The sequence below is a fragment of the Microcaecilia unicolor genome, chromosome 3 (assembly GCF_901765095.1).
Source record: "Microcaecilia unicolor chromosome 3, aMicUni1.1, whole genome shotgun sequence".
NCBI lineage: Eukaryota > Metazoa > Chordata > Amphibia > Gymnophiona > Siphonopidae > Microcaecilia > Microcaecilia unicolor.
In genome coordinates this window covers 353,875,136-353,899,711 of record NC_044033.1, presented here as the reverse complement: position 1 = coordinate 353,899,711, position 24,576 = coordinate 353,875,136, and the positions used below count along the sequence as shown (strand labels likewise).

The 24,576-nt window shown below is 43.3% G+C and overlaps 1 protein-coding gene across 6 annotated transcripts in view; it reads left to right on the top strand.

The window, feature by feature from the left end:
- MAP3K5 (mitogen-activated protein kinase kinase kinase 5) overlaps positions 1-24,576 on the top strand; it is a 534,389-nt gene that overhangs the window by 322,828 nt on the left and 186,985 nt on the right. For all 6 annotated transcript variants that reach the window (XR_003941620.1, XM_030198514.1, XM_030198515.1 and 3 more), the window contains one exon: positions 18,215-18,310. Coding sequence is in view for 5 of the 6 variants with exons in the window: in XM_030198514.1 (XP_030054374.1) it covers positions 18,215-18,310 (96 nt within the window). In the remaining variant the exon portion in view is untranslated. The remainder of the gene's footprint in view (positions 1-18,214; positions 18,311-24,576) is intronic.

The following is a 24,576-nucleotide window of genomic DNA, read 5'->3' as shown; positions in this document are numbered from 1 at the left end:
CTATTGAAAGAAGGATGTCTCCCCCTGAGAGTCTTTATTTTTCCTCCTTTGTTCGGGAAATGTCTAAGGACATTCCCTTCCCTATGGAGGTTGTGGATGAGCCCAGAGCCAAGATGCTCGGGGTCTTGAACTATCCTTCTCCGCCCACAGAGGTTGCAACGGCCCCCTTGCATAACACACTCGGGGAAGTTCTTATGCGAAACTGGTCATTCCCTCTATCTAATGCAGTGGTCCCCAAAAAAGCTGAGTCCCAGTACAGAGTCCATGGAGAACCAGTAATAGTGAAGGCCCAACTACCTCACGATTCCATGGTGGTGGACTCTGCTCTCAGAAGAGCCAAGAGTACTAGAGACTATGCCGCGGCGCCCCCAGGCAGAGAGTCTAGGACCTTGGATTCTTGTGGGAGAAAGATATATCAGGCTGCTATTCTCGCAGCCAAGATCCAAATATACCAGCTCTACACTTGTGGAACTTGGTGAGGCAACTGTCCAGTTTGGTTGAAGCACTTCCTCCGGAGCTCGGAGCTTTTTACCAGCTGGTCAGGCAGCAGAAGGCGTGTCACAAATTCCTGGCCAGGGGTACTTACGACACTTTTGATGTGGCATCCCGAGTAGCTGCTCAAGGTATAGTGATGTGCAGACTCTCATGGCTGCGTGTCTCTGACCTGGATCATAAGACCCAGCAGCGAATGGCAGATGTTCCTTGCCGGGGGGATAATCTTTTTGGAGAAAAAGTAGAGGACATGGTCGATCAGATCAAGAAGCACCATGATGCTATGGATTCTCTCTCCCGCCGGGCGTCTTCTGTTACCGCCTCCTCATCTAGGAGGTTTTATGAAGGGGAGTGCTCCCTATTGCTACAATAGGCATAGGTACACTCCTGCTTCTCGGCAGCCTGTCCAGGCTCAGTCCCAGCACACTTGTTCCTGTCAACGGCATGCGACTAAGGCCCCTGCGGCTCCCCAGCAAAAGCAGGGGACGAGCTTTTGACTGGCTCCAGTGCAGTATAGCCTCAGAAAAGGTGTCCGTGCCAGATGGCTTGCCGGTCGGAGGGAGGTTGATATTTTTTCACTAGAGACTGGCCTCTCATAACTTCCGACAGGTGGGTTCTTGAAATAGTCCGGTTAGGATACACTCTCAATCTGGAATCCATGCCTCCAGATTGTCCTCCAGGAGTTCAGTCCTTCAGCTCCCAGCACAAGCAGGTACTTGCAGAGGAGTTCTCCGCCCTTCTAAAGGCCAATGCGGTCGAACCCGTTCCACAAGGAGAAGAAGGGCTGGGATTCTATTCCAGGTACTTCCTTGTGCAAAAGAAAAGAGGGGGGATGCGTCCCATCCTTGACCTAAGGACCCTGAACAAATTCCTAGTCCGAGAAAAGTTCAGGATGGTTTCCCTGGGCACCCTTCTTCCCAAGATTCAGGAAAACAATTGGCTATGCTCTCTGGACTTAAAGGATGCCTATACCCACATCTCGATACTCCCAGCTCACAGGAAGTATCTTCGATTTCGCTTGGGAACTCGGCACTTTCAGTACTGTGTACTGCCTTTTGGCCTCGCGTCATTGCCCAGGGTCTTCACAAAGTGCCTGGCAGTTGTCACAGCATCGCTACGCAGACTGGGAGTGCATGTGTTCCCTTATCTCGCCAATTGGCTGGTGAAGAGCACCTCGGAGGCAGGCGCTCTACAGTCCATGCGGCTGACTATTTGAGTGCTAGAGCTACTGGGATTTGTAATTAATTATCCGAAGTCCCACCTTGTCCCGGTTCAGAAACTGGAGTTCATTGGAGCTCTCTTGGACACACGGACGTCTCGAGCTTATCTTCCCCAGGCAAGGGCAGACAATCTGGCCCTAGTATCCTTGGCTCGAGCGTCTCAACAGATCACAGCTCGGCAGATATTGAGATTCTTAGGGCACATGGCTTCCACAGTTCAGCTCAATGGACCCTAGCTTCCCAGTGGTGCCAGGCCACAGGGGATTTAGAGGATATGATCCATCTCTCCACTGACATTTGCAGTTCCCTTCAGTGGTGGACCATTTGATCCAATTTGACCTTGGGACGTCCATTCCAAATTTCTCAGCCATAAAAAGTGCTGACGACGGATGCATCCCTCGTGCGGTGGGGAGCTCATGTAGATGGACTTCACACTCAAGGAACTTGGTCCTTTCAGGAAAAGGATCTTCAGATCAACCTCCTGGAATTACGAGCGATCTGGAACGCTCTCAAGGCTTTCAGAGATCGGCTGTCCAATCAAATTATCCTAATTCAGACAATCAGGATGCTATGTATTACACCAACAAGCATGGGGGCACTGGATTTCACCCTCTGTGTCAGGAAGCCATCTGGTTGTGGCTTTGGGCGCACCATCATGGCATGTTTCTCTAAGCCACCTATCTGGCAGGCGTAAACAACAGTCTGGCCGACAGGTTGAACAGGGTCATGCTACCTCACGAGTGGTCGCTAAACATGGACGTTGTCCACAAATCTTCAGAGAGTGGGGCACCCCCTCGGTGGATCTTTTTGCCACTCAGATCAATCACAGAGTCCCTCAATTCAACGTCAGATGCCTTTCTCCTGCATTGGGGGACAGACCTTCTGTATGCTTATCCTCCCATACCTGTAGTAGGGAAGACTTTGCTGAAACTCAGGCAGGACCGCGGAACCATGATTCAGATTGCGCCCTTTTGGCGCCGTCAGATCTGGTTCCCTCTGGTTCTGGAGTTGTCCTCTGAAGAACCGTGGAGATTGTAGTGTTTTCCGACCCTCATCACCCAGAACGAGGGGTCGCTTCTACATCCCAACCTCCAGTCTCTGGCTCTCACCGCCTGTATGTTGAGAGCTTAGAAATTGCCTCCTTAAGTCTTTTGGAAGGTGTCTCCCGAGTCTTGCTTGCTTCCAGAAAAGGTTCCATGAAAAAGTGTTGTTGTTTCAAAGGGAGGAGGTTTGCCATCTGGTGTGACAGCAAGGCCCTAGATCCTTTTTCTTGTCCTACACAGACCCTGCTTGAATACCTTATACACTAATCAGAGTCTGGTCTCAAGACCAACTCTGTAAGAGTTCACCTTAGTGCAATTAGTGCTTATCAGTGTGTAGAGGGTAAGCCTATCTCTGGACAGCCTTTAGTGGTTTGTTTTATGAGAGGTTTGCTTTTGTCAAAGCCCACAGTCAAACCTCCACCAGTGTCATGGGATCTCAACGTCGTTCTCACCCAGCTGATGAAAGCTCCTTTTGAGCCACTGAATTCCTGCCATCTGAAGTACTTGACCTGGAAGGTAATTTTCTTGGTGGCTGTTACTTCAGCTCGTAGAGTCAGTGAGCTCCAAGCCTTGGTAGTGTATGCACCTTATATCAAGTTTCATCATAACAGAGTAGTCCTCCGCACTCACTCTAAGTTCTTGCCGAAGGTGGTGTCGGAGTTCCATCTGAACCAGTCAGTTGTCTTGCCAACATTTTTTCCCCTTCCACACACCCGCCCTGGTGAGGACAAGTTGCACACCTTGGACTGTAAGAGAGCATTGGCCTTTTACGTGGAGCGGACAAAGCCCTACAGACAATCCGCCCAGTTATTTGTTTCTTTTGACCCTAACAGGAGGGGGGTTGCCATCAGAAAACACACAATCTCTAATTGGCTAGCAGATTGCATTTTCTTCACTTATGCCCAAGCTGGGCTGACTCTAGAGGGCCATGTCACAGCTCATAATGTTAGAGCCATGGCTGCGTTGGTGGCTCACTTAAAGTCAGCCTCCATTGAAGAGATTTGCAAGGCTGCAACGTGGTCATCAGTCCACACATTCACATCTCACTACTGCCGTCAGCAGGATACCCAACATGACAGTCGGTTTGGACAGTCAGTGCTGCAGAATCTGTTTGGGGTTTAGAATCCAACTCCACCCTCCTAGGCCCTTTTCTGTTTTGTTCCAGGCTGCACTCTCATTTAGTTTGTTTCTTTCAGGTCAATCTCTGTTATGTCCTCGCCGTTGCAAGGCCCAATTGACCAGATTTCTTTGGGGAATCCCTAGCCCCCAGGCTCACTCAAAACAATCGTGAGAACAAGCAGCCTGCTTGTCCTTGGAGAAAGTGAAGATACATACCTGTAGCAGGTATTCTCCGAGGACAGCAGGCTGATTGTTATCACAAACCCACCCTCCTCCCCTTTGAAGTTGTTCCAGTTCTCTATTTTGGTTTTTATTAAACTGAGTAGGGCACGCTCGCGTTGTGGGCTGGAAGCTGTTCACGCATGCGCGGTGTGTTCGTCCCGCGTGGCAGAGCGTTCTGGAGAGTTCTTTGTTTTTGCTGTGAAAAATTTTGCCGATCTCCTGGGCCATCGCAGACGATGACCCAATCGTGAGAACAATCAGCCTGCTGTCCTCGGAGAATACCTGCTACAGGTATGTATCTTCACTTTATTGGTGGATAAACTGGAGAACATAGAAACACACTTGACTAAGTTCATACTGTCATTGCTAGAGTGTTGGGTTTGAATAGACAGGTTTTAGCAACTCTTCATTTACTGTATGCCTCTGTCTAATGGTTCCTTGCAGGACTTCTTAAAGCTATTCTGTTTCACAGGGATCTAGAATAGGAGAAAATTTGTGCTGGGAAACATTTTTTGTTCTTAGTTTTGTTTCATTTTTCCTTGTTATTCCCCATTAATTTTTCTGTTTCACTTCTTAAGTCATGTTACGTCTAAATATGATTTTATGTGCATAGTAAATTTTAGGTGTGTACAGTAAAATGTCCCTAGTACAGAGCATTCAAAAAGCAAACAAAGAAAACAATGTACAGGTTGGTTAACATAGTGACTGTAATTCTTATCATTATACATTTAAGTTAAATGTCTGTTCTTTTCTTGCCTGCTTTTACAGGGTTCTACGGCCTTTGATCTTCTTGCAAACTTCCCATTAAAAATAACTACAGATTTCTTAACCATTACAAATAATTTTCCCACTTATTCTATATATAGCGCTCAAAAACTCAGCGCCCAATTTTGTACACATGTAAATAAGTTGAATAATGAGTGCCTGAACATCAATAATTGGGTGCTAACAACCAATTACTGATGTTAATTGACATTTCAAAAAACTTACATGCGCTTCTTGCTGCATGCTATTCTATAAAGCGTTGCACCTATCTTAATTCATGCCGTGGTTGTTGGGGCGTTCCTCAGATTTATGCACAGATTTATAAAATTTGACTTAAGCGCGCCTTACTTAGGCACTGGTATTTACACCTGGTTTCAGCAGACGTAAAGTCCGGCACCTAACATTTCAGTGTGGAATCTGTGCTAGGTGCGATTCTATAAAGTGCACGCGACCTTTATAGAATTATGATTTAGGCCTGCATTACTTTTTAGTACATGCAGAGTTTTAGTATCCATGTTGATAACTGAATAAATCTGGATTCTCTAAAGGATGCTACTATTTATTACACCAATATATATTTGCTTAAACATTTTATTTCTTGCATTATTTCTAAAGTACTCAAGTTGAGTTCATAATTAGTATCACAGATGCAAGAGAAATAAAGTACAGTAGGCAAAGTAGGGCAATTACCAGTGGGCAGTGTGACCCTGCTGCATGAATTACTTGCTTTATATCATTGACTGTGGCACTGTTACATCCTGTGGTGACAACGAAGAGCAGAGAGCTGGGGAGGGTGCATGGGCGTAGTTTGGGAGGCAAGGGGGGCATTGCACCACCAAACGTAGGGCCGGCACGGCGCAGTGCAGCAGACAGTTCTCGGACGGTCCCTCCTTCCCGCCCTCAGCTCCCCGATCAACAGCCTTCCTCTCCGTTCCTTCCTCCCCCCTCCCCCACCCCTCGCGTTTAACCCTTTTATTTTCAGTCGCAGCAATGGCAGTGAAGAAGACAACACAGTGGGCTCGCCTCCAGCTTCTCCCTTCCCTCACACAGTGTCCCGCCCTAGCAGAAACAGGAAATACATCATCGCAGAAGGTGGGACACTGTGTGAGAGAAGGTAGAAGCTGGAGGTGAGCCCGCTGTGTTGTGTTCTTCACTGCCATTGCTGTGACTGAAAGTAAAAGGGTTAAACCCACGGGGGGGGGGGGGGGGTCAGGAAGGAATGGAGAGGAGGGCTGTCGTGGAGAATCGCTAGACATATATGGGAGGGGAGGGCAGGGGGAGAGAAGAGATCGCTGGATATGGAGAAGAGGCAGGGGGAGAGAAGAGATTTCTGGACAGGAGGGTATTTATTTATTTTATTGCATTTGTGGGCTGGGGGGGAGAGGAGAATTGCTGGATATGGATGGATAGAGGGGAGGGCTGGGGAGAGAGGAGAATTGCTGGACATGGATGGATAGAGGAGAGGGCAGGGGAGAATGGAGAGTTGCTGGACATGGATGGATGGAAGGGCAGGGCAGGGGAAAGAGGAGAATTGCTGGAGATGGATGGATGGAGGGGGCGGGGAGAGAGCAAATTTGCTGGATATGGATGGAGGAGAGGGCAGGGGAGAATGGAGAGTTGCTGGACATGGATGGATGGAGGGGAGGGCAGGGGAGAGAGGAGAATTGCTGGACATGGATGGAGGAGAGGGCAGGGGAGAATGGAGAGTTGCTGGACATGGATGGATGAATGAATGGGGGCAGGGGAAAGAGGAAATTTGCTGGATATGGGTGGATGGAGGAGAGGGCAGGGGAGAATGGAGAGTTGCTGGACATGAATGGATGGAGGGGAGAGAAGTCAGGAAGGAGAAGCACATGGATGGGAGGGGAGGGAAGAGGAGAAATGCTGGACATGGATGAAGTGGAGGGCAGGGAAGTGAGGAGAAATGTTGGACAAGGATGGAGGGAAGGAAAGACAAAGGAAGGAGATGCACACGGATGGAGGGGAAGGGAGAGAGGAGACATGCTGGACGTGGATGGAGGGGAGGGAAGACGGGAAGTAGATGCACATGGATGGAGGGGAGTGAGGAGAAATGTTGGATATGGATGGAGGGAAAACTGCTGAATTTAAGGGCTAGATCGGAACACTTTGAGGGCAGATGCTGAAACTGGAGGAAGGATAGGGACAGGGCTACAGGTGGTAGACAGGACGCATAAGGACACAGGAGGATGGTGGACATGGTGAGAGAAAAAATATCAAATGGAAAGAAGACAGTGCATAAAACAGAAGACACTGGGACCAAAGCGAATAGAAAAACTAAATGATCAGACAACACAGGTAGAAAAAAGTATTTTATTCAGAATTTATTAATTGGAATATCAGCTTTTGGAAATGTGCATATGTGATATTTTGTATGTACGTTTCAGTTTTTATAGTATTGCTGCATGCTGAGTCTGACTTCTTGAGGTAACTTTCCAGTTCAGTATTTTGCCTTCATATTTTTTTATTTCTAGTTCCTTGTGTCATATCTGTTATGTGTTTTTCATGTGTGATCAAGGTGCAGTATTCTGCTAGTGTGTGTAGTATTTGCAGCCCTTTTTGTTTTGGAGTTTTTTTTTTTTCACTAGGTAGTGTATTGGTGTTTTAGAGCCTGGTGTAATTACAGTGCTGCCTTTCCATGCATAAGGTTGTAACTTGTCCTGTCCTTGGAATTAGTGCTTTTATGGTTTCGTAAGGTTATGAGTGGGATTTTGTACAAGTTTGTGTATAGTGTTTTGCAGTGGAGAGATTGTGTGTTGGCCTTATTGAGGTGGCACCAAAACATCAGAAAGGGTTTTAGAGCCTAAATCATGACACACTACCTCTTGAAGGATCTACAAATAGAGTTTATGCATTTCTAAGGTCTACACTGGCATGGTATGGAAAAGGGGGTGGGGAAGTACTACTACTACTACTACTACTGGAGAGGAAGAGGGAGTGCTGGGTATGGAGGAAAGAAGGAAGGAAGGAAGGGAGAAAGAGCTGGCTTTTCTGGGAATAACCATAATGTATATGTACATATTCATTATGGTTATTCCCAAAAAAGCCAGCTGTTTCTCCCTTCCTTCCTTCCTTCCTTCCTCCATATTAGCATATTCATTTACGCGTGTATGTGTGTGTGTGTGTATCCTATATAATAATTCTCACCTCCAACGTTCTGAGGCTGCCTGGAACCGTGGAAAAGGAAAGTGGAGTAGATAAAAGTGATGTCATTCCTGAAGTGCCACTGATTGGCTGCTATGACATGCTGCAGAACGTTCAATAGACAGGAGTGGAAGGGTACACAGCAAGTCTATGGTAAGCAAGGAAGCCCATTGGTTAATCTCTGATTCCACTCCTCAAAGCAGCCGTCATTCCTATACACTCAAAAAAAAAAAAGGAAACCTAGGAGCTGCTTCTCATTGCCGTTTTTACAGCTGTTTCCACGGGACAAAAGGGGGGGGAGACACACAGACCCTGCAACTGGGAAAAAGAGAGGGGGGACCCTGCAACTGGGAAAAAGGGAGGATGGGAGGAGGGGGGGGGGCCTGCAACTGGGAGGAAGGAAGGAAGGGAGGGAGGGGGGACACCCCTGCAAATGGGAGACATACCGGGGGGGGGGGGCAACCCTGGAACTGGGAGAGAGGGGGGACCCTGGCACATACTCTCATTCTCACACACACACTCGCACCCAGTCCCACTCTTTCTCTGTCACACACACACACTCTCTCACATTCACACTCTCTCAAACATACACACTCCGAGGAAAACCTTGCTAGCGCCTGTTTCCTTTAAATCAGAAACGGGCCTTTTTTTACTAGTGTGTATATATATATGCAAATGAATATGCTAATATGTCCCACCCTATCCTTCCCCCCCCCCCCCCCCCCCCCCCCTCCAAATGAAACAGTCAAACTATGCCCATGGGAGGGTGATAAATCTGCTGCTGGTCAAAACCCAAAGAGATTGTAGTTGATTTAAATGTGCAGTATTGATGTGTCCATAAAACAAAGCAGTTTATAATATTGTTTTAAACTGGTGGAAAAATTCGATAGATGGTAGCTTGGAATACATGGTATATCAATTTATTGATAATGATTACGAAGGTTAACTTGGATTTTTGTTCTTATACTGACCACCTGGTACTTGGGGTTTAATTCAGTCCAAATGAATAGAAACCATTAGTTTACTATCATACATTGCTTGACAAATTAGTAATCTTGGGGGACTTAAAACTTCATTTAGAAGATAGCATGGATCCTAAGGTTGTCTGTTTTCATCAGTTTGTTTTCATCAGTTCTTATCTTCTCTTACGTTGAAGATTGGCCCAATCTGTCTGACTCATAATAAAGGTAATTCTTTAGACTTTATAATATTATAGAAGGATCTGATTCAGAACCATGGGTTGATAATATTACTTGGGAACCATTAATGTGGTCTGATCATTTTCTTTTAAATTTTTATTTAAAGTTGCCCAAACCTAGTTCAACAACTCAGCATCTTTCTATAAGAAAACATAAAAACCGAAAGTATCCAAGTAATGATGTTGTCTGGCATGAGAGATCATCAAGGTTTAATTTATCAAATTTGAATATTCACTAAAAGATCCCATCATGGAACTTGGCTTCTTCCTCTATTTTGGAGAGTTTAGCAACTTTTTATACAAAAACTAAGAATAAAATGTATAATCCTTGGTTTATAGAAGCTTTGCTGATATTAAAATGCAGCTGCATGTCATTAAAGAGACATTGGAGGAAAATGAGAGATGATTGTCTTTATATTAGTTGGAGAACCAAGATTAGACAATATAGGTTGGCAATTAAAGAAGCTAAAATTGCCTACTATGATCAAAAGATACAAGAGGCAGAGAATTCCTCTCAGATGCTATTTAAAATTTTTCGATCTATAACAAATAGAAAATACAGACACTGGCAATTCTAGAGTCATTGCAGCCTTCAGCTGAACAACTGACTTTGGGTTTTTGTTTTTTTTCCAAACTAAAGTGAATGCCATTAGAAATTCATTTAAACGAAGGTATTGAGCAATTTGAAATATATTTTCTTTGGAGGTAGAAGATGAGATGGCAGGGATTCCAGCAGACAGATTCTGGGACAGTTTTACTCAGATTTAGTGATGAGCATTTCTAGGTAATTAAAAAAGAAGGGGGTGTTCACTAGATATTTCTTCATTATTTTATCTTGAGGAAATTCCCTTAGATATCTTGAACTGATTTACCAGTTTTGTCAATATTGCTTTATTAGAAGGAAGCTATCCTAGAGATGCTGCTGAGATTGTGTTGACCCTAATCCCTAAGAAAAGTTTAGAACAGTGGCTAGTATCCCATGGGTAGCTAAGCTCCTTGAGTTTATTGTTAATATTCAGTTCTCAGATTTTCTTTCTAAACCAATGTATCTATATTAATCTTAGCTTGGTTTTATACCATTGCACAGTACAGTGACTTTATTGGTCACTTTGATCAGCAAAATAAGAAAATGTTTAGCTGTGGGGAAAAAACGTAATTCTTTTGCAATTCGATATTTCTGTGGCCTTCGAAGCTGTTGATCATGATTTATTGGTGTATAGACTGAGTGAGATGGGAATAGTAGGGCCAGTTCTTAATTGGTTTGCAAGGTTTAGAAGTATAGAATTGTATTGCTTCAGTATTTGCAGCCTGCTCATTTGATCACCACAGACTGCTCACAGAATAAATGACTACAGATTCTTTTAGATTCATATTGGGTAAATGAAACTCTTTATTTGCACTTTAATTGGAGAGTGTATAAGTCATTACTGTTACTGCATCACTGTGATTAAGAAATAAACACACTAATCAAGTACATTACTAAAGGAAGGCTATAGAAAAGTAAAATAAGAAATATATTTATATATATACATACATCATCACTGGTCAGGAATTACATTATTCAGGCCCTTTTCTCATCAGCTGGGGGGCCCGTTTGCAGCGAAAAGCCTGAAGGGTCCAGACCAGGAACAAGTCTTTTGTGCACGATGCGTCCACCCACAGAATGAGCCCCAAGGCTCTGCTGCAAAAAGCCCCCTTTTTAAGCTAAAACTTATCCAGAAATGTGGGTGGGGATGCCATCACACTCTCTCGGTTCATGAAAACAAACCACTGGCCAGGTGAATTATTTACCAAACCTCAAGAGTAACCGCCCCCCTTCTGCACAAGCTGGCTTCAGGGACATACATTGTTCTTAAGAGGTGCCTTATCTCATACATTGTTCTTGAGTGTGCCTTATCTTATACCAGCCTGTTCTTTGAGATATACCAGGAAAGTCACTTTTGGGTCAAAGACAGGGGATTTTAAAAATGTATTATTGATTAAAGCAAGACTGAAAAGCAATTTTTAATATTTTCCATCACAAGAATGTATACAGTTGTAAAGATTGGGCAATGATTGTGAAGTTGGTTACCTGGATGTGGGGTCCCTCAAGAGTCTCGTTTATCTCCACAACTGTTTAATACATTTTTGAAATCCCTGAGAAGATACTTAGAAAAATTAAATATCTACTCTCTGTTCTGGTCAGATAGCATATTCATACTTTGTCCAGAAATAGGAACATTAGATGATGCTATTCAAAATGTAAAACATCTAATAGCTATTGTAGATAATTAGGCAAACACCAATTATCTTAAATTGAATACTCATAAGACTATATCGTTTTGGTTTGGGGAACAACTGGTTTCTACAGTTGACGTAATTTTGCCTTCAGGGGTAGTACTTAAATTTGAAGCAAAGTCTAGAGTGTTGGGAATTATTTTAAACTCAAAATTAACTTTTGAATATCAGATTAATGAATTAGTTAAGAAGGGTTTTTTTGTGTGTGTTCTTTGTACCATTTAAGGTTTCAGTTTGTTGTTTTCAAGTTTACCTCATTTATTGTTTTTGTGTTTATACTTTGTCATTTTACTATTGTTATACTGTTAACCAGTGCCGTAGCGAGGGTGGCTGACACCCGGGGCGGGTCGCCGCTGCGCACCCCCCCTCAGTGCGCACGGCGCCCCCCTCCCGGAGCGCATTTTTAATTGATTTAAAGGCGAGAGGCGGGCAGGAGGGCCGATCCGCCCCCGAGTCCAGGTCGCTGGGAGCTGCGTCGGCTATGTTGGTTCCTTGCTCTCTCTGCCCCGGAACAGGAAGTAACCTGTTCCGGGGCAGAGAGAGCAAGGAACCAACGGAGCGGACACCCCCCCCAGCGGCGTGCACCCGGGGTGGACCGCCCCACCGTCCCCCCTTCCTACGCCACTGCTGTTAACAAAATTGTAAGTTTTATGGTAAACTGTACCTGCTGTACACAGCCTTGGGTAAATCTCTTCATAAAGGCATTTAATATATCCCAATAAATAAATATAATAAATCCGGCTCTCTATTAATCCCAAGTGCAGTAGCAAGAAGCAGTTATCCCTCCTTGGACAAAGTGAAGGTATCTGCTCAATATTTGGAGTGCTCAAGCACCCACTGAGCTGACATCTATGATGACGATGACTCTGATGTGTGACTAGCTATTATGGAAGTAAGAGCTGGTACTTGGTGAGACTATTCTAATTGAAAGTCCAGGTGTAGTACATAGGAACACACGTGACTGGCCACCAATGAGAATACAGACATTAAGGGCCCTGTTTACTAAGTTGCGCTGTAGACATGCTAACTTTTTAGGTTGCGCTAAAGATAAGAGACACCCATAGGAATATAATAGGTGTCTCTATTGTTAGTGCGTGCTAAAAAGTTTGCATGCCTACAGCGCAGCTTAGTAAACAGGGCCCTAAATTTGTAGGGCTTCGTGAGCCAGAAGAACCACATCTAATTCTGATGTACATAATTTGCAACTGAATACATTACTTAAGCGTGAAACAGGGTAACAGTATTTATAAAGTGTTATGAATGGTAATCCCTGAAGTACACATAAACAGAAGGGAAAATGTGTGTGTACTGTTTGCATTAGCAAATGAAATGAAAACAAAAGTACCTATGCCTTTAGATTGTAAGCTCTTTGAGCAGGGACTGTCCTTTTAAGTTAAATTGTACAGCGCTGCATAACCCTAGTAGCGCTTTAGAAATGTTAAGTAGTAGTAGTAGTAGTAGTACTTTGAAAATGACCTCAGTGAATTTACATTTATACCTGTTCTTTCCTATTCATATATTTTCTGAATAAGTTATATGCATAAAGAAAATCTTCTGCAATCTCCTCCTCTTTCCCCCCACCCCTTTGGTTCAAGTTACACATGAACAAACTCTATGTGCATAACTCCATGCATATCAGACATACAATTTTTAAGTACTGTAATTATTTCCATTCTTTACGTGTAGAAATAGCTTTTAAAAATCGCCTCCTTTTTGTTTCCCCATTGTCGGGTCATAAACAGATTGCCCTAGTTCACCTAGAATGTCAATGGGATAAGCAGGATTCAAACCTTGGACCTGTTCCCAGACTATGGGTCTCATCCTGTGGTTCTCAATCAGTGTAGCACCAAACCTTTGACAGACCGCAAGCCCATGCTTTCTTTAATAAACCACGTGTGCCTGCAGGCTAAAGATTGTGCAAAACAAGGAGCCAGATTCTTGAAATCCCCATAACTGCTCCTTAATTCAGCTTCCTCCCAACCCCCAGTGATCACCTTTACTGCCAGCTCAAGCTGAAAAATGTTGCAGGTTTACTTTCCCCCTCTCTCCCACCAGCAATCTGATGGTCTGACTCCTGCATAGGCTTCTTACTTCAAATATACCTGAAAAAAAATGTGTTATGGGCATTTGCCTGTGTGGCAAGTTTATTTATTTATTTATTTATTGCATTTGTATCCCACATTTTCCCACCTATTTGCGGGTTCAGTGTGGCTTACAATACATTGTAAATGATGGAAATACAATTTGTTACAACTCGGTTATGGATTACATTGTGAGGAGTTATGCGAAGACAAAGTCAGAGTACCGTTGAGGGAAAAGAACAATGGAAAGAGACAATGGGAAACAATAGTAGGAGATCATTCGGTATAACATTTTTCTGTAAGTAAAGCTATAAATGTGGTAAAATTAAAGGGGGATGAAAGTTCCAAGAGAATGTATTGATGCATTACTGACAGTGTGTGTGGACTTCATGTGTTTTGATCCTTTTAATAAATTTTATCAAAGAGATGAGTTTTCAATAATTTGCGGAAGTTGGTTAGTTCTTAGATCGTTTTCAGGTTGCGTGGTAGTGTATTCCAGAATTGCATGCTCATATAAGAAAAAGTTGATGCGTGCAGCGCTTTGTATTTTATGCCTTTGCAATTAGGGAAGTGGAGGTTGAGGAAAGTTCGGGGTGATCTTTTAGCGTTTCTGGGTGGTAGGTCTATTAAGTCAGACATGTAGGCTGGGGCTTCACCGTGAATGATTTTGTGGACTAATGTGCATACTTTAAAAGTAATGCGTTCCTTGAGTGGGAGCCAGTGTAGCTTCTCTCCTAAGGGTTTTCCACTTTCGTATTTTGGTTTTCCGAAGATGAGTCTGGCTGCTGTGTTCTGAGCTGTTTGAAGTTTCCTCAGTACTTGCTCTTTACAACCTGCGTATAGTGAGTTGCAGTAATCCAGATGGCTGAGTACGAGGGATTGCACTAGGCTGCGAAAGACGGATCTTGGTAAGAATGGTCTTATTCTTTTCAGTTTCCACATGCAGTAGAACATCTTTTTGGTTGTGTGGTTTGCATGAGTTTCAAGTGTTAGGTGGCGGTCAATAGTGACTCCAAGGATTTTTAGCGTTTCTGAGATTGGAAGGTTTATTTTTGGTGTGTTTATAGCGGTAAATTCATTCGTGTTGTATTGGGAGGTGAGTATCAGGCATTGAGTTTTTTCTGCGTTTAGTTTCAATCGAAATACATCTGCCCATGTGTTCATGATGTGTAGACTTTGGTTGATTTCATTGAAGATTTCTTAAATGTCTTGTTTGAAAGGGATGTATATTGTTATATCATCGGCGTATATGTATGGGTTAAGATTATGGTTTGATAGGAGTTTTGCCAAGGGGATCATCATTAGGTTGAAAATAGTTGGTGAGAGGGGTGATCCTTGCGGTACTCCACATTCAGGTGTCCATGTAGCAGACGTAGTTGAATTTGATGTGACTTAATATGAGCGCAGGGTTAGGAACCCCTTGAACCAGTTTAGGACATTTCCTCCGATGCCAAAATATTCAAGTATGTGTAATAGGATTCCGTGGTCAACTATATCAAAGGCACTTGACATGTCAAATTGTAGGAGGAGTATATTGTTGCCGGTTGCAATCATTTGTTTAAATTTAGTCATTAGGGTAATTAATACTGTTTCTGTGCTGTGGTTCGACCGGAATCCTGATTGGGCATCATGCAGTATTGAGAACTTGTTTAGATAGTTTGTGAGTTGTTTTGTTACCATCCCTTCAGTTATTTTGGTTATTAGTGGTATAGATGCTACTGGTCTGTAATTGGTTATTTCGCTTGCGCTTTTCTTTGTATCTTTAGGTATTGGGGTGAGTAGAATTTTTCCTTTTTCCTTTGGGAAAAGTCCGTTTTGTAACATGAAGTTTACTTGGTTCGTTAGGTCTATTATGAATTGTTGAGGAGCTGATTTCATGAGGTTGTTTGGGCATATATCTAGTTTGCAGTGGGATTTGGCAAATCTTTTTAAGTGTTTCAGAGATGAGGTCTTCTGATAGTAATTCAAATTCGGTCCAGGTTCTGTCTGCTGGGTATATTCCGTCTTCTGGGTCTAGACAGTCTAGAAGTGTGGCGTGTTCAATAGGGCTGGCGGGTATTTTAAGTCGTAATTGTATAATTTTCTCCTTGAAGTATTTCGCAAGGTTGTCGACATCTGGTATGTCTTTGCTGTTGTTTGTAACTGGTGTGGTGTCTAACAATTTATTCACGAGGTAGAAGAGTTTGTGAGTGTCTTTGTAGTTTGGTCCTATCATTGTTTTGTAATGTAGTCTTTTAGTCTGTTTTATGGTATATTTGTATTTCCTTCGAAGTAGTTTCCAGGCATTTAGTGTTTGGTCATCTTTCTTTTTGTTCCATGCGCGTTCTAGTTTCCTGACTTGTGTTTTAAGTTTTTTCAGCTCTTCGGTGAACCATGGATTTGATTTTTTCCTATGTGATGTTCTGGTTTGGATTGGGGCGATTTTGTCTAATGTTGTTGTGCATATATCGTCCCATTCTAGGAGGAATTGGATGGTGTCAGCATTGGTTGATCATTCGTTCTGGTAGATCTGTTGCCAGAATATTGTGGGGTCTATTTTTCCTCTCGTGGTGTATGTTGTGCGCTCAAGTTTGTTGATTGCGTTTATGTGTGTTTTTCGCCAGTAGATGAAGACATGTGCTTTATGGTGGTCTGACCATAGTGAAGGTGTCCATCTTGTGTCGGTAAGTAGGATAGTGAGTCTGGGTCGAATTTGTGCGTAATGATGTCTAGTGTGTGTCCTTTTGTGTGTGTTGGTTGAGTGTTAGGTGTGTGTAGATCCCAGAGTTTTAAGAATTCTTTGTATTCTCGTGTGCCTGTTGAGGTGTCGTCTTCAAGGTGTAGGTTGATGTCTCCTATTATAAGGATGTTTGAGGCAGAGACACATGTGTTCGAGATGAAGTCCATGAGTTGCGTTTGGGAGTCTTGCCATTTTCCTGGTGGCCTGTAGAATAGGATTGCGTTGAGGTGTCCTTGTAGGTTTGGATGATTGATTCTTGTCGAGGCAATTTCAAGTTGTGGTGAGGTGGATTCACCCGTGGTTGTGATAGTGAACTCGGGTTTGTAAATTATGGCTATTCCGCCCCCTCTTTTTCCATTTCTTGTCCAGTGGGTGATTTTGTATTCTGGTGGGCATGTCTCCAGGATGGCGAGGTCAGTAGGGCTGTGGAACCAGGTTTCTGTGATGACTAGAAGGTCTAAATTATCTGTGGTAATCCAGTCTAGTATATCTACTGAGTTGCTTACTGCTGATCTTGCATTGATGTATCCTAGTTGGATTGAGCGGTATGGTTCTTTGGGGTGGGGGGGGGGGGTTCGATGTGTTTATTTTTGTTAGTTGTCTGTTTCCTCGGTGGTTGAATTTGTTGTTGTTGTTTTTTTCCTCTTTCTGTTGGTGGTTTTCGTATGTGGAGATTTTTCCTTTTGGTTGGTTATTGTGTCTTTGGTCTGGTGAGTTATTAGTAGGTTGTACATAGAGTTGGTGTATTGTGGTTGGGTTGTTATGTATGTTCTTTAGGGTGGACATTATGTGTATGTAAGTGTTGTATGATTTGTGAGTTATGGGGTTGTAGCTATCTGGGTCATGGATTGTGTTTGCGTGTAAGAGTAGGGTGAGACAGTAAATGGTTAGGAGTGTTTTGCTGGTGTTCATATCAGTATTTAGGCGCTATAACAATCAATCTGCTGGTTTACATTCAAAGCGAAGCAAAGCCTTCATTTACAGTTAAGCTTGGCAACAGTTCATGCTGATCATGTTTGTTTTATAATCAAAGCATAGCAAAGCCTGCATTTACAATTAAAGCATAATAGTAAGCGTTACATGTTGATCCTTTTAACTTACTGTGCAAGGTGGCTGATTTGTCTAAAGGTCAGAACAAGCAAGGTGAGTTAGTTGCATTTAAATGAAAGCTGTTAGCGGTGCAAGCGACAGATTGAAAGTTTATTTTCAATTTCACCTTTTGCCTTTTAAGTGCTTTGCATCTAATTTGCTAGTGCTTATGCTGTTTGTTTTCTTCCTTCGGATCCTTTTACTATTGTTTAAAACATGTTTTTTTTTTAAAGCTAAAATAGCCTTTTTTACCTCCCAATTATCCAATATAAATGGGATTCAACAGGTGGTTGGATAATGAAAATGTTGTATAATCCAAAAATGTACAATGAACAATCTTGTGCACTGAAGCGGTGCAATGCATCCGGATACAACTGGTATACTCAGAATATCTCTCCCTCGCCCTCTGAACAGTAGCAGCCCCACTTCTTGGACCCCTCTCCCCGGGCATGCCTTACTGTTCCTGATGGTCTAGTGGTAAATTCGGGGTAGGAGTGATCCCCAGTCACTCTGGATTCAACACTAGACCACCAGTGACTGTAAGGTACTATCTAATCTTGTTTGGGAGAGAGAGGATGGAGCCCAGATTACCAGCCATCAGATAATTCGGAAGTCAGATAGCTGAAGGTTGGATAATCAGGACTGTACTATATATGGAAAATAATTTTTATGAAATCATGATCCAGCATTTTGCTGCAGTACATAATACTTTATATTGCTTTTGTAGTTTAATTATAATCATAGCAAACTTGTTGAAATAAGCATGAGAGACTGCTTTCTTGGCTTTTTGACTTTAATAAGCTTTTTTTTTTTTTCATCTATTTCAGCATTTCAAAGTTCGAAGAGAGGTGCTGTTTCCTATATGTGCTACACAACTCAGATGATTTTCAAATCTATTTCTGTACAGATCTTCACTGTAAGAAGTAGGTATTGATGTAGTATGCTATAGCTAGCATTAAAATATCTTTATTTCCATGCAGGAATTCCAAATTTACAACAGATTGTATGAAGGGAATGCACCTAGAGTGCTTCTGAAATAAGAAATTAAGTGATGTGATATATGTACTATTCATAAAATTTTAAAATTTGGATCTGTGAGGGAAGGAGCTGTGTTGTATAACGGTGCACAAGTTAAAAGTACTTCCATACTTTTTTTTTCTTCTCTTTGTGGACTATGCTGAATTGTCAAAGGACTTCTGCTTTGAAAACTACTGCAAGAAAACTGTACTCACATTTTACATATGTTTTTTTTGGAGGGGACTATATTTATATGCATATGTTTGAATTGCTCACTTAAATGCAAACCTTTCCACCTTTGGAAACATCTCGTACAATACGCATATACAGGCTGTACTTCTGGAAGTTCAGTTGTATATCAGGTTGGCAATTGTACAGTGGATCATTTCTGCAGCTAAATCGCTGCTTCCTCCATGGAACTGCTTTTCAATATTACCAGTGATGTTCTTATGTCGGCTGCTACCCAGGGTGGATTTGCCGCTATGCGCACACACACACATACCCCCCCTCCCGTGCATCATTTCCTGGGGGTGCAGGGAGCGGTCACCCCGAAAACAGGAAGCAACGTCAGAAGGAGCAGGGACCCAGTGGAGCCGACAACCGCACGACTGCTGTCTGCATCCCCTTGCAGCTTGCACCCAGGGTGGACCTCCTCCACCGCCCCACCCTTGGTACGCCATTGAATATTACCCTCCTTATGTTTGCTACTGGATGTTTGGATGTTTTTCACAAAAAAATTCAAAATCAGGTTTAGAAGACACGTCAAAAATGCCACTCAGTGTCTCTCTTTTAGCTGTCCATAAAATCTGACACTGGACTGTTCCAGTTTTAGTGTTTGAGGAAGAGATATGGATGCTGTTTTCCATGAGGTTTTCTTTGTCCTGTGTTTTCAAAGATATTTCTCCTCTAGAGCTGCTGTCCTTCTTCCCGTCTGCTGCAGCCACTAGAGCAGCATGCCCATTGTGCAACTGAAAAATGAGAGCAACAGAGCAGACGAGTAGCCTGTTGCAGGCTCATAATAACCGAGGAAGCCACTGGTTAACTCTCATTGATGTTCCTTGTATCCTTGGGCACGTCACTTTACCACTGTTACCTCAGGTGCAAACTTAGGGACCTATTTATTAATCTGTGGTAAAATAGAACATTTGTGTGCTGTTATATAGCAAGAAAATTTCATAGGATTCATTGATCTGTGGTACCTCTGCACTGCAGGATAGTGAATCCTATGGTCAACGTATTTCCAGTCACATCAACACAAAAATTTCATGAGTTGTGGCTACAGCAAGGCAAAGATAACAGGCCTCTTCTTGGGCCTGCTATTTGTAAAGGGCTGATTGGGCCATGTATCAAAAATTGCACTCCCCCTCCCCATGGCCTGATCAGTTTAGGAAAGTATTGAAAATAAAGTATTGTACAGGCCTATCCCCATTTCCCAATTCCCAGTACTTTATGTTCGCTAATGCTCCTCCCATCTTTATCCCTCAAATCCTTTATTTGTAGAAGGGATTTTTTTTTGTTTAGGGTTAGATCCTGGGAAGGGGACTCAGTTATTTTTTTTTTAATTGATGAGAGGGTGGGAACGGGGTCAAACTATTTTTTTTAACCATGCTGGTCCCTTCTCAGGATCATCTTTTTTTTTTTTTTTTTTTTAAGTGCATTTTGGAAAACAAAAATCCTGTGTTAGGCTACGTAATTTGCAAATAATGACCAATTAATGCATAGTATTCCCTAATATAACCTACTGTATGGGGACAGGGAAATACCTGCTTTAGCTGAATGTAACTCACTTTGAGCTACCAATGAAAAAGTTACAAGCTAAATGTAATTAAGAGAACATAAAACATAAGATACAAATTGTCCCAAAAGGTATTAACAATAACTAACCGTGTTCAAAAATAAAACCCACATGCATGGAACAGCTGTGTACAAATAGTTTGGATTTCTGCATGTAGCTCAAACATGGAAGGATCATTCTCTGTCTCAGTTTATCTCCTTCCTGCCCCCCCCCCCCCCCAAACCCTTCCCCTTAACTTCTTTCCCTTTAACTTCCTTCTTTATCGTCTTTCATTTTAACATAGATTGGGCAACCAGAGTTTAGCAGTCATAACTCTAATCCTGCTATGTGCAACAAGTTACCCTTTTGAAAATTAAATGCTGCTACAGTAGATTTCCTTAGTGAGTACACTCTAGTTACTAAGTTAAATTTGATCATGTTATGATCATTGTTTCCCGGAGAACCCAATACCGTCACCTCTTGTACTAAACACACCCTGATGTGGCATTTTACCAGTCAATATTGTCTGATCGTCTGATCATTCTGGCCTAGTGGATGGTAGTATAGCCCTACGTGTATATTGTTTCCCTTCATACATGGAGTTTCTATCCATAAATATTCCACATTGCTCTCTGTTTCATGCAGAATATTTTTGTTTGACTCCATTCCCTCTTTAACATACAGCACAACCCCCCCCCCCCCCTTCAAATTGATCTGTACCCTGTTAACACGGTGTCCTATTGATAGACTTTCTTCCATCATGTCTCTGAGATACTACTACTTAGATACCTATTATATCTACCGCTTAATTTAGTGCTATACACTCTTAACTCTCCCATCTTATTTTTTTAGGCTTCCAGCTTTGTACAGTATACAGACACTTCAAAGTGTGTTCTTTTCTTTGCATCTATAAGCTGCTTAGAAATTGGCAGAGATAATTTGCAACCTATGCTGTGTTCTACCCTTGAACATTCCTGACTTTCTTTCAGCATTGTTGAAACCTCTGTATTGTGATTCCCTAAATGTCCTGTTATAATAGTATCCTTCAAGGATGCCTAACTCCAAACCATGCGCGCTCCTGAGTGACTGTCAGCTTCCCACCCCATTCTAATTTAAAAGCTGCTCTATCTCCTTTTTAGAGGGCCGATGCTAGGGTCTCTGGCGGACCCTGCAAATTATAAGTTGGCGCCCCCTTGTCCAGCATCTCCTTTCTCTCTTCTCTCTCCCCCTTCTCCCAGCCCAACCCCTTTCAGGGCCGCCGAGAAACTGAACTGGGCCTGAGGCAGGGGTGCCACTGCCGGGCCTGGGTCAGGGCCGCTGCTGCCCCCCCCCCCCATCATCGTCCGCTGCAGCCCCCCCACCCCAATCACTGCCCCCCCCAGATCGCTGCCGCAACAGGATTAAAATACCTTGGCTGGCGGGGATGCCGAGGCCCTGCCAGCAGAAGAAGTCTTCCTCCAGCGCTGACTGCCTGCCCCTGCGGCTGCTTTTCCTCTCAGGTAATGCTCGGTTTCAAAACTGAGTATGCGCGCCTGATAGGAAAAGCAGCCACTCGGCAATGGGCAGAAGAGCAGCACTGGAGGAAGCTCCGGGTCGTCCCCAGCCTCCAAGGGGGACCCAGTGCCGGAGTTTTCTCTCTCCTGCTCCTGTCAGGATATGATCACTCTGGTTCCGTCAGGAGCAGGAGAGAGAGAGAGAGACCCCGGCGCTAGGCCTTGGAGGCCCGGGGAATTTTGCCCCCCCCCCCCCCCCCCCCCCCCACTCTCGGCAGTCCTGCCCTCTTTTCAGCCCAAAAGTTTTTTTTTTTTTTTTTTAAACAGCCTTTTAATTTACTTGAAAGCTTCTCATATGTAGCTATAACTATCATGAAATAAAATTGAATATCACTAAAACTGCTTAAAGTGGAAGAGTGGCCTAGTGGTTAGAGTGGTGGACTTTGTTCCTGGGGAACTGGGTTTGAGTCCCACTGCAGGCACAGGCAGCTCCTTGTGACTATGGGCATGTCACTTAACCCTCCATTGCCCCAGGTACAAATAAGTACCTAAGCCGCATTGAGCCTGCCATGAGTGGGAAAGCGCAGGGTACAAATTAAAAAAAAAAATTATTGTAGCTGGTGGAAACAGCACTAATAAAGGCTGTATTTTGTGCTCCTTTTTCTACAGTTTTATACAATACAGTAATATATGGCCAGATTTCAGTGAGGATTCAACAACATCTAATTCTGATGTTGGAGGCAGACTTAGACATTGTTGCAATCACGGAGACATGGCTCAATGGTTCCCATGAATGGGATGCAAACATACCAGGCTATAATCTATTTAGGAAGGATAGAGATGGTCGTAAAGGTGGAGGAGTAGCACTGTATGTGAGAAATGATATCACAGCGACTGAAATGACAGGGACCTGGGGAAAAGAAGAAGCGATATGGATTACCTTAAAAAGAGATGATAGAACCTCTGTCCATGTGGGTGTTATCTAGACCTCCGACACAATTGGAGGAACTAGATTAAGATCTGATCGCGGATATTCAAAAATTGGGAAAGAATTTGCCGGATGTAGATTGAAAGGTTCTGTCTGCGGAATCGGAAAGAAGTAGAGAGATCATGGATGCTTTTCAAAGTGCTCTGCTCAGACAAATGGTGACTGAACCCACGAGGGAGGGAGCGACGCTGGATCTGGTGCTCACAAATGGGGATAGTGTGCATAAAATTCTCTATGGTGAAGCCCCTGCGTATATGGACATCCTCGTCAGCTTACCACCTCGAAACTTTCACAGATAGCTCGCTTGTACTTAAATCTGCATTACCCAATCTGCAGTGGCCTCAAGTACAAAAGCACCTACGCCTCCACCTTTTCCTATATTAGCGCACAACTGTGGAATGGTCTTCCTAAATTTGTGAAAATTACCCCTGATCATCCGACCTTCAAAAAAAATCTTAAGACCTTCTTATTTGGAAAAGCTTATGTTCAAGACCCACCCCACATCTCTTCCCATTGAATTCAATTTCTCTTTCCGCATTTCCCCACATCTGCTATTAGTCTCTAGCCTCTTTTACTACAATGTTGTTGACTGTTTGTTGTAGGTTTGATGTATGATTTCTGTAAATTACTGTAAGCCACATTGGGCCTGCCCGTGGGTGGGAAAGTGTGGGATATAAATGCTATAAATAAATGTCCGAGTGGGTGCCCACCTGGGCAGCAGTGACCATCAAACAGTCTGGTTTGATGTGACAGCTGAAGTGGAGGGCGGCCACTCAAAACTCAAAGTCCTGGATTTCAAGCATGCTGACTTTAGTAAAATGGGGGAATACCTGAGGAAGGAGCTGATGGGCAGGGAGGACGTACGAGAAGTGGAAGGACAGTGGTCCAGGCTGAAAGAAGCTATAAATATGGTCACAAATCTTTATGTAAGGGGAGTAAATAAAAGCAAGAGAAAAAGGAAACCGATATGGTTCTCCAAGCAAGTGGCTGAGAAAATAAAGGCTAAAGAGTTGGCATTCCTGAAATACAGAAAAACTCAAGAAGAGGAACACGGAAAGGAATACCGGATGAAACTGAAAGAAGCCAAGAGAGAGATACGTCTGGCGAAAGCGGAAGAACAAATGGCTAGAAATGTAAGGAGGGGTGACAAAAATTTCTTCAGGTATATTAGTGAAAGGAGGAAGACTAAAAAGGGAATTGTGAGATGATGCTGCGAACTGCTATGTAGATAATGATGAAGAAAAAGCAAATTTGCTAATTAGATACTTTTGTTCTGTCTTCATAGAAGAAAATCCTGGAGAAGGACCTCGATTGACTGGCAAAAGTACATATGAGAATGGAGTGGATATAGCACCGTTCACGGAAGAGAGTGTGTATGAACAACTTGAAAATCTAAAGGTGGATAAAGCCATGGGACCGGACAGGATCCACCCCAGGATATTGAGGGAGCTCAGAGAGGTTCTGGCGGGTCCTGTTAAAGATTTGTTTCATAAATCCTTGGAGATGAGAGGTTCCGTGGGATTGGAGAACAGCGGAGGTGGTCCCTCTTCACAAAAGTGGTGATAGGGAAGAAGCTGGAAACTACAGGCCGGTAAACCGCACTTCGGTTATTGGAAAAGTAATGGAAGCGATGCTGAAGGAAAGGATAGTGAATTTCCTAGAAGCCAATAAGTTGCAAGATCCGAGACAACATGGTTTTAAAATCATGCCAAACGAATCTCATTGAATTTTTTGACTGGGTGACCAGAGAATTGAATCACGGACGTGCTATAGACTTAGATTTCAGCAAAGCTTTTGACACGGTTCCCCACAGGAGGCTCTTGAATAAACTTGACAGGCTGAAGATAGGACCCAACGTGGTGAACTGGATTAGGAACTGGTTGATGGATAGACGCCAGAGGGTGGTGGTTAATGGAA